General features: G+C 41.1%; 1 protein-coding gene across 1 annotated transcript; it reads left to right on the forward strand.

Annotated features, from left to right (window-relative positions):
- Nucleotides 1-2913: 2913 nt before the first annotated feature.
- On the forward strand, nucleotides 2914-6784 carry RPL24 (ribosomal protein L24). Its single transcript, XM_037525639.2, has 6 exons — nucleotides 2914-2971; nucleotides 3095-3170; nucleotides 3703-3813; nucleotides 5411-5547; nucleotides 5908-5971; nucleotides 6657-6784. The coding sequence occupies exons 1-6, from the start codon at nucleotides 2967-2969 to the stop codon at nucleotides 6735-6737; spliced, it is 474 nt and encodes a 157-aa protein (XP_037381536.1). The 5' UTR covers nucleotides 2914-2966; the 3' UTR covers nucleotides 6738-6784.
- Nucleotides 6785-9603: the final 2819 nt, after the last annotated feature.

The following is a 9603-nucleotide window of genomic DNA, read 5'->3' on the forward strand; positions in this document are numbered from 1 at the left end:
CATTATAATGAAATGCTGAAATCTTAAATGAACATTCCTTAAGTTTTGATAAACAATTACACCAAACTGAAAAATGCAGAACATTACCATCAGCACAGGAAATTCCCTCAAATCCTTTACTAGTCAGTTTTTTCCCTCCCACCGCACTGCAAGTAACCATTGTTCTGATTATTTTTTCATCATAAATTAGTTTTGCATGATGTAGAACTTGGTATGTATGGAATTATACGGTACATACTTTTTTTGGTAAGACTTTCACTGGGCAAAATGTTTTTGGGACTCATCAATGTTAATAAGTTCATTCCAATAGTTCATTCCATATATTTTTTTAAATATTTATTTATTTATACAAGCACTGGGTACAGTCAGAAGCGCGGGAGGGTGAGAGAATTCACCAGAGCCAGAGCGGGGAGCAGAGCAGGCAGGAGGACTGATGTACACTGCTGAGGGGAGCAGTGGGCGGCAGGAGAGGTCTGCGCGCCATGTGGGACCCTCCTCCGGTGGCCAGGGAGCAGCCGGGGATCGAACCGGTGCTGCAGAGGCTGCGGGCAGCTTCTCAACCCAGCGCTCAACCGCTGCGCCACTGGGGAGGCCCTCTAATATATATATTTATACATATAGGCAATAAAATGGAATGAACTTGGGCCTCCCCGGTGGTGCAGCGGTTGAGCGCTGGGTTGAGAAGCTGCCCGCAGCCTCTGCAGCACCGGTTCGATCCCCGGCTGCTCCCTAGGCACCAGAGGAGGGTCCCACATGGCGCGCAGACCTCTCCTGCTGCCCACTGCTCCCCTCAGCAGTGTACTTTGGTCCTTCTGCCTGCTCTGCTCCCCGCTCTGGTGAATTCTCTCACCCTCTCACTGCTTCTGACTATACCCAGTGCTTGTATAAATAAATAAATAAATCTTTAAAAAATAATAATAAAAAAATTAAAAAAGCCATGAGAAATAACATGTTTAAAAAAAAAATAAATAAATATATATATTAGAGTTTGCTTATATATTCATCTATTGGTAGGGCACCTAGACTGTTTTCTATATTTATCATGAATAAAACTTATTTTTTTAAATTACTATATAATACAGATGGCATTAACTCTTCCTGCTTTTCAGGACTGAACCATGGTACTTAAAAATTTCAAAGCCAAGATACATTATAAATGTTTGATACTTTTATAAACTATCGGGGAAAATAAGAGAATACATAGCAATACAGGTGTTTTTTTTTTTTTTAAATATTTATTCATTTATACAAGAGCTGGGGTACAGGCCAGAGGCGCAGGAGGGTGAGAGGATTCACCAGAGACAGAGTGGGAAGCTGAACAGGCAGACGGACTGAAACACACTGCTGAGGGGAGCAGCGGGAGAGACAGGAGAGTTCTGCTGCGCCACGTGGGGTTCTCCCTGGCTGGCGGGGAATTGAACCGGAGCTACAGAGGCTGCGGATAGCTTTACAGCGCTGCACTCAACCCGCTGCACCACCGGGGAGGCCTGCAATACGGGTTTTTTAAAACTTTTTTTTAAAGATTTATTTATTTATTCATACAAGAACTGGGGTACAGGCCAGAGGTGTGTGGGGTGAGCGCATCCACCAGAGACAGAGTGGAGAACAGAACAGGCAGATTGACTGAAATACACTGCTGAGTGGAGCAACAGACAAGTCAGGAGAGGTCTGCTGCGCTATGTGGGTAGCTCCCTTGCTGAGGATTGAACTCGTGCTGCAGAGGCTGCAGATTGCTTCATAGGTTGCGTCTTAAACCCTTGCACTACCAGGGAGGCCCAAAACTTTGTTTTTTTGGCATGGAACTGGGGTGTAGGCCAGAGGTGGGGGGGGTGGAGGGGAGGTGAAAGGATTCACTAGGGACACACAGTGAGGAACAGGAACAGGCAGATTTACTGAAATACACTGCTAAGGGGAGCAGTGGGCAAGACAGGAGAGGTCTGGTGTGCCAACAATATAGACTATTTTGATGAACTCTCCTAACACCCAGCTTCAACCATTATTCACTATTCATCAATCATTTTTTTTCATCCATGCCCTTTCCCTTTTCTCAGATTATTCTGAGGGAAATCCCAGGCATCATGCCCTTTCATCTGTAAAGACTTACTCTGTATCTTGCAATATATGAACCCCTTAAAAATTAAACATAACCACAGTACAGTTATAACATCTAGAGGATTAATATCAAAACCCAGTCAGTATTCAAATTACCACTATGGTCTGTTTAGCTTGTTTGTTCAAATTAGGCCTCAAAGAAGAGCCACATGCTCCAAATGAATTGAGGTTCTTAAATTTCTTTTTATAGGAAGAGCCAGCTTTGTTGTGCAACTACACGCAGTCACGCTCGGGAGCATCGAATATTTCGGTGTTTACTTAACAGGGATTGTGTAAATTGAATGAATTAATGCATAATATCGGCACAGAGATAACAGTGAATGTTAATTATAATTCATAGAAAACGCCATTGTGCACAAGAGGATTCGCACGGCCTGGGAGAACGTCATTATTCACTATTTTGCAAAAGGTGAAACAATGAAAATTTAACTTGGTTGTTGAGGAAATGGGCCAACACGAAAAGCAAAATATTAGTTTAACTTCTACCTTATGTTTGTGGGTCATTAACTATAAGGGAGAGGAGCGAGGACCCGTTTCTCTTCAGTTCACATTCTCTGCAGCATGACGAGGGCTCCTAAGACACTTGAATGCAGGAGAGACAGAAAGACTCAAAAACCAATCGGCTGCCATTCCATTCTCGCCTCCTCAAATCTACCACCTCCTGATGATTTCCACCAAAAACAGGCAGCCATAGCGGCAGCTTAGACTGGCAACCCGAACGTGACGTCATCACGGAGAGCCGGGTTAGTGGAAAGAATGAGGGGCGGGGATTGCCTCCCGGAACCTTAGAAGGTCTCTTCCCATGATCCTCTCCTTCTCTTCGCCATCTTTCGTCCTCCCCGGCAGCCGCAGCCATGAAGTAAGTGGAATCCTGGTTTTGAATCCATCTACATCTTCTTCCATAGTGCCCTCCCGGGGTCTTGGACATGGCTTCTTTTGGTTGTAGACATCCTTCCTAATGAGTTTTCGCTCTTCTTTACAGGGTTGAGCTGTGCAGTTTCAGTGGGTACAAGATCTACCCGGGACACGGGAGGCGCTACGCCAGGACCGACGGGAAGGTGAAGGCCGCGTCGGCCAAGCTCTGTTTGTGCTGCTGTAGAGAGTAAAGACCGATCTCATTAGGTCTAGACAGGCTCATTTACTACACCACTTTGTCCCCTTGGAAAGCTTGGTTCGGAGACCCTATGTGCAGTGATCGGAAGCCTCTAGATTTACCAGTCTTGAGCTTTGATAACCTAGTGTGAGTCGTGTTGGAAATTGGAAATGTGTGTAACTTCAATGTTCCATTATAAGGGAAGTGGACTAATCAGACGTCAGGCTACTTATGGGTACCAGGTCCTCTTGGAATCCCCGGGGGAATAGGAGCTAGATGCGCCTCACACTCCCTTGTGCTATGAGTTCAGATTTGCCTGTTGTCGAGAAAAGACCAAACGAAACGCAGACTGCTGGTTGTGTGACACAAACCGTATGGTCTCTGTGGAACACAATATTGTATATCGAGGGGGCAGAACTAAACGATTAATCTTAGGGATTTCAGGCTCAGCCGCATGTATCGTTTACTAAGTAACGACTTGGAACTTGCGACAACAGGTTTTCCAGTTTCTTAATGCAAAATGCGAATCAGCATTCCTTTCCAAGAGGAATCCTCGGCAAATAAACTGGACTGTTCTCTACAGAAGAAAACACAAAAAGGGACAGTCGGTAAGTGAAATACACTTTGATGTTGTGGGGTTGTCTCTTAATTGAACCTCTCATTTTGCTCATGTCAGTGTGTAAACTGAATTAACGGAGACAGTAAGTGGAAGTGCTCTTGAACTAAAGGAGTAAGACAGGTAAAAATGATTGATAGTGTTTCATTGTATATTTTCATTTCGGGGTAAATAACTCTCAGGGGAGGATAAGAATTAAGCACATTTGGGTTATAAGGCACCATGGAAGTGTGTTATTGTTCCAGTGAGCGGAACAAAGTAGCTTTTGAATATTCTTAAAGAATTAGTCTTATGTGGAGTCTTTCAGCATACTAGTTCTGGAGAATACTGGAAGTTTCTTTAAAAGTATTCTTTAGTTTGTGTTTTTTTGAGAAAAATTTTTGTGTCATGGCAGGTAGGTTCGGTTTTCAGGGCGCATGGAATATTAAGTTATATGAATATTTAGTGAGCACCCCCGGGTGCCTATAAGATGGAGTTAGTGTTGTCTTTCAGAGGAAAGAGATACTGCTAATTTCACTTAAAAGTGGACTTGACATTCATTTGGATGATCTTTATTCTAAAAAAAATTAGTAGTGCCTAATTAGTAATGAGAAATTGCATTGCTGTATGTAAGGTGGTTGCAGGCATTGCAGAAAATGGTTTGGCAATATTTGAAATATTGTGATTAAGCAGTTCCACTTCTGGGTGTATACTTGGGATTTGGAAGCAAGGTACAAACAGATAACTTGTACACCAATGTGCATGAGCATTATTCACAATAGTCAAAACGTGGAAATAACTCAAATGTTCCTTCAGTGGATAAAGAGGTAATGAAATGTGGGAAGTTTTTCAGCCTTAAGCCAACAGCCAGCTAACATGGATGAATCTTCCATTGTGGAATTTGTAGGCAGCGTTTGAATTGTGCTGTCTTGATTCCTGGACACTTGGATTCCTGGATACTTGTGTCTTGATTCCTTGATTGCCCTAAACCTTGACTTTTTCCAAAAGTAAATTCTTTAAAGTGTTACTGGTCACTTTCAAAGTTCTAGCCAGTTACTCAAATAACCAGTTGTCTTAGAATGTTACTTTTTAACTTTTATAGTAAAAATTAGTGAAGATTTGTAGTAGATGGTTTAACAAATCTGTAATTAGAAACCATGTTTTTTATGTTTTCAAATAATTGTATGAATTTTATTTGTAGAATGTTGCTAAATTCCCCTTATTTTCATATGTTCAAACCTAATCTCTGTGGTGATTATATTAGGAGCATGGGACCTTTTGGGGGGCGGGTCGGTGGAGGGGTGATAAAGTCATAAGGACAGAACCCTCATGCCTTTATACAAAAAAAAAAAAAAGACTTGGAAAATTCTCTTGTCACTTTATGCATTGTGAGGATACAAATGGGAATAGGCCTGCTGGTATCCCAATTTCTGACTTTCAGAACTGTTAAGAAATAGAATTCTGTTTTTAATCTACCCATTTTGATTTTGTTTTGTTTTTAGCAGCCCAAACACACTACAGTGGTTACAAATAAATCATCAGACTTACTTTCTCCCCCAAATTCATAGGTTACAGGGTTCAGAAGTATTTCCCATCTTTTTGTTTTGTAGGAAGAAATTCAGAAGAAAAGAACCCGCCGTGCAGTCAAATTCCAGAGGGCCATCACTGGTGCATCACTTGCCGATATCATGGCCAAGAGGAATCAGAAGCCTGAAGTTAGAAAGGCTCAACGAGAACAAGCTATCAGGTAAGAAAACCTTTATTATGAGAATTTCAGCTATTGGGATGGATTTTAGATTATATTTGGGTTTATCACCCAAGAATTTTTTTGTGTGTTTTGATATTTGTGTCTATAAAGGAAGTATCAATCCTAAATGTTTGCATTTAATAACATAAAACTTTATAATGGTTGAAATTCTATGTGTTTAAAGCTAATGTACAGTGTCTAATATGAAAGTTTAGCTATTTTGGCTAAAGAAATTTATTGATAATCCGGATTTCTCCTACAAGTAATTAAAGATGGGGAAAGAATATAATCATTCGACTTTTCTAAAACATACTAGCTCCTTGTTAATAAGCTCTGCCCTTGTTATTTTTAACTACACAGGGCTGCCAAGGAAGCAAAGAAGGCTAAGCAAGCATCTAAAAAGACAGCAATGGCTGCTGCTAAGGTAATTTTGAGACTTTCTTGGATATATGAGAACAGATTTTTACTTTAAATAGCAATAAGTGAAAGTTTCTTTTTTTTTTTTTTTAATTTATTTATGCATACAAGAACTGGGGTACAGGCCAGAGGTGCGGGGGGTGAGAGAATTCACCAGAGACAGAGTGGGGAACAGAACAGGCAGATCAACTGAAATACACTGCTGAGGGGAGCAGTGGGTGAGTCACGAGAGGTCTGCTGTGCCATGTGGGTATCTCCCTGGCTGGGGATGGAACTTGTGCTGCAGTGGCTGGCTTCACTGGTTGCGTTTTAACCCCTTGCACCACCAGGGAGGCCCGAAAGTTTCGTGTTTTTAAGAAATTGTAGTACAAGAGTAATGGAAATGATGTTCATAACTGGTTTCTGGGAGTGGTTCAGGTCTCCAGAGGGCTCCCTCTGCCAAGCCCAACAGGTCTATTCCAAAACAGAAATTGGAAGCGGGGAAAATAAGGGTGACTTTTTTGCCCTTTTTTTTTCCACCCCCATTGTTACTAGTTTATAACTAAAGCAAATTTTTCAGACTCAGAATATTAACATTGGTCCTGTACTATGTAACAAAATTTTTTTTTTCCATTCATGTAGTTAAGGATCCATAAGGGGTTGGTGATCCATTGCATGGAGTAATGCCACATAACATCATTTATCTTTTATAGGCTCCCACAAAGGCAGCACCTAAGCAAAAGATTGTGAAGCCTGTGAAAGTTTCTGCACCCCGAGTTGGTGGAAAACGCTAAGTTGACAAGATTGGAATTTTAAAATAAACAGATATCTGTCTATAACTAGATTGTGGTGGATTTTTTATTTTTTTTAGGATTTATTTTTGTTTATGCATACAAGACCAGAGATGCAGGGGCGGGAAAATTCATCAGAGCCCATGAACGGGCAGATGTACTGAAATACACTGCTGAGGGGAGCAGCAGGCAAGACAGGTCTGCTGTGCCACTGGGCTAGCTCCCTGGCTGGGGATCTAACTCATGTTGCAGTGGCTGGCAATAGCTTGATAGTGCTGAGACTTAACCCATTATGCCATCAGGGAGGCCCCAGTGGTGGGTTTTTTTTTTTTTTTTTTTTTTAAGAGCTCATTGCAAGCCTGAGTAGTTAAACAAAATGTAAGTTCTTTACAGTTCTAGCTTCGCCCAGCTAAGGGTTAAGAGCACATTATATAGGCCATACTCTTAGGGTTTTGACTCGATGGCTCTAAGTATGAGGATGTTGCACAGAAAATGTTGTCCAGATTGAGGACAAAAAGATGCATTTTTTGTTGTTTCTGTGCAGAAAGTAAATCTTTCTATGAATTATTGTTAAATTTCCTTTTTTATAACACATTTTATATTGACTTGTCTTTCAGTAAAATGGTCCATTTTTATCATTAGCTGATAGCTGTGTAAAAGGTTAAACTATCAGCTGTTCTTGCTTCCAGGTAATAACCAGAGTCTTACTACTTGAGTAAGAATAGATAGCATTCCAAAATTAGTGTTGTTGAGCTGGAAATTTGATAGAATCACAATGAAAATTGCAATGATGTATAAGCCTGCTGATACATATAAAATGTAAAGGATATGATAAACATAATTTATGTTAAATAGATTATCTTGAGTACCACACTGTTGAGTTGTAAGGATAAAGTGAATGATCCACGTCCTTTTCTTGAGAACGCTTTTTCACATAGGAATATTAGGGAAAGTCAATGAAACTCTTAAAGACCTTATTCTATTTAAGGTGAAGGAACTAATGGTTCTTTCTAGTGTATGCTAAATTCAGAATTGGACTTGAAAACAAAGGATGTGTGAACAATTTAGAAATATATTTTGCTGTGCTGGAAGAACGGGATAACAATATGTAACTAATAAAAAGGTGAATATTATTTAGCTGTGAATAGGGAAAGCTTAAGTAACCTAATTACCTACCTAATGCTGAACTATGAATTCTAATTTTTGTACCTGGAATAAAGTGTCCTTTAAAAGCACTGCTTTTCTGATAATGTATTAAAAGTGAATCTGCTAATTCTGATTGCCCTTGATAACTGGGAACCTGTATCTCTTAAAGGACCTAGAAATAAACTGAGTACAGCAATTTTACAATTGGATCATCTGAAAAAAGCATTTTACTAGTTAGTGGTTTTGTATATTGACCCAAAGACAACAAAAGTGAATTCGAAATGTAATGAGCGCAATACTGTGTTTTCTTAGAAACTGGGGGGTTAAGGGAGGGAGTTTTTTTTCTTGGGTATTTTTGCTAATTACACAACTTGTTTAGTTAAACTTATTCAAGTTTATTTAAGTTTACATATTTTGGAATGCTTAGTTTCATAGGCAATTTCACAGTGGAAGTGTGAAGTGGTTCTGTCCCAGCGAAAAACAGCCACTTGCAGGATGGAGTTGCACATCTTCTGGACTCCATGCCATGCCATGGGGTGGGGGTTGCATCTCTACCCTCTAGTCCTCTTGCTTCCACCTATAGTTGTCTAGTTTTCGGATTGTGTGAATTGAACTAAGTCCTAGGTTTTTTCGAGTCTAGAATTCATGTACTTATAACTGGATTTTTTTTTTGGATGGTGCTCTCACCTGAGAATTTTCTGCAACCTCTATATCCAAGAACCATGGAGATTGGGCGCATCCTTATTTGAGCTCTGCCTTTATCTGTTGTCTGCCCATCATGTTTTCGCAGATTCATTTGCCTCAGTCAGGGAATCACAATCTCCAGAGCTAGGAGTTAAAGGGGTTGGCATAAGGTTTCACACCCTTCGCACCCTGGTTAAGCACTGCTAGTTCCAGCCCAAATTGCCTGGGAGTATGGTTGGTAGTGTTGCAGATTCAGCTCAGGGGATAGGTGACCAGGGCCACCACCCTCGACAACAATGGTGAATAGGATCCACATTGCACACTGGGAAAAGCAGTTCAAGTGGCCTCGGCTTTTTCTGCACTCAGTAAAATGGATACTTTTCTTTCGTAACTATGTAAAAATAAAAATGAAGCTTGTATGAAGATCGTGCTATTTCCCCACCCCCACCCCTCTTTCCAACGTGATCGCCTTATGCAGAAAACCGCGGTAATACCGATGGTACCAGAAAAGTCGTGACTATTCCAAGGGTGGTTTGGAGCCAGCAGTTGAAGCTTAGAAGTTACAATTACACCTAGAATCAAGAGGCTTACATTTTATAATCTTGTTTACTGGAACCTACATTTCCACCTGAATGGGATTTTTTTGGCCTTGTGTCCATATGCTAATGTTTTAGTGGGCGCCCCAAAGTGTCTTAATGTTTTCGGAGGTCGCAGGCGGTAGACGGAAAAAGATTCCACATCTCAGTGTTTCTAAGACAGGCTAACAACTGGCCCATGGACTCTTAACACGTGCTTAGACTGTGGGAAAGAAGGGTAAAAGAAAAAAAAAAGGAACCTGCCAGGACTTAACATGTCTGCTCAAGCCGCTTCGTTCTCCCAGGAAGGGCAGACCCATTTCCAAAATGTCCGCCCTCAGCCCTGACGTCATTCGGTAGGCTTCATCAAGCCAGAAAACCAATGCGCTCCAATCAGGGCCCAGTTCCCTCACCACTGCCCTTGATCGCGTCACTTCCGGTGGTGCAGCAGCCATTTTGTCAGT

The sequence above is a fragment of the Talpa occidentalis genome, unplaced genomic scaffold (genome assembly GCF_014898055.3).
Source record: "Talpa occidentalis isolate TD23 unplaced genomic scaffold, MPIMG_talOcc4v2.1 talOcc4.4, whole genome shotgun sequence".
In the NCBI taxonomy this organism is placed as follows: domain Eukaryota; kingdom Metazoa; phylum Chordata; class Mammalia; order Eulipotyphla; family Talpidae; genus Talpa; species Talpa occidentalis.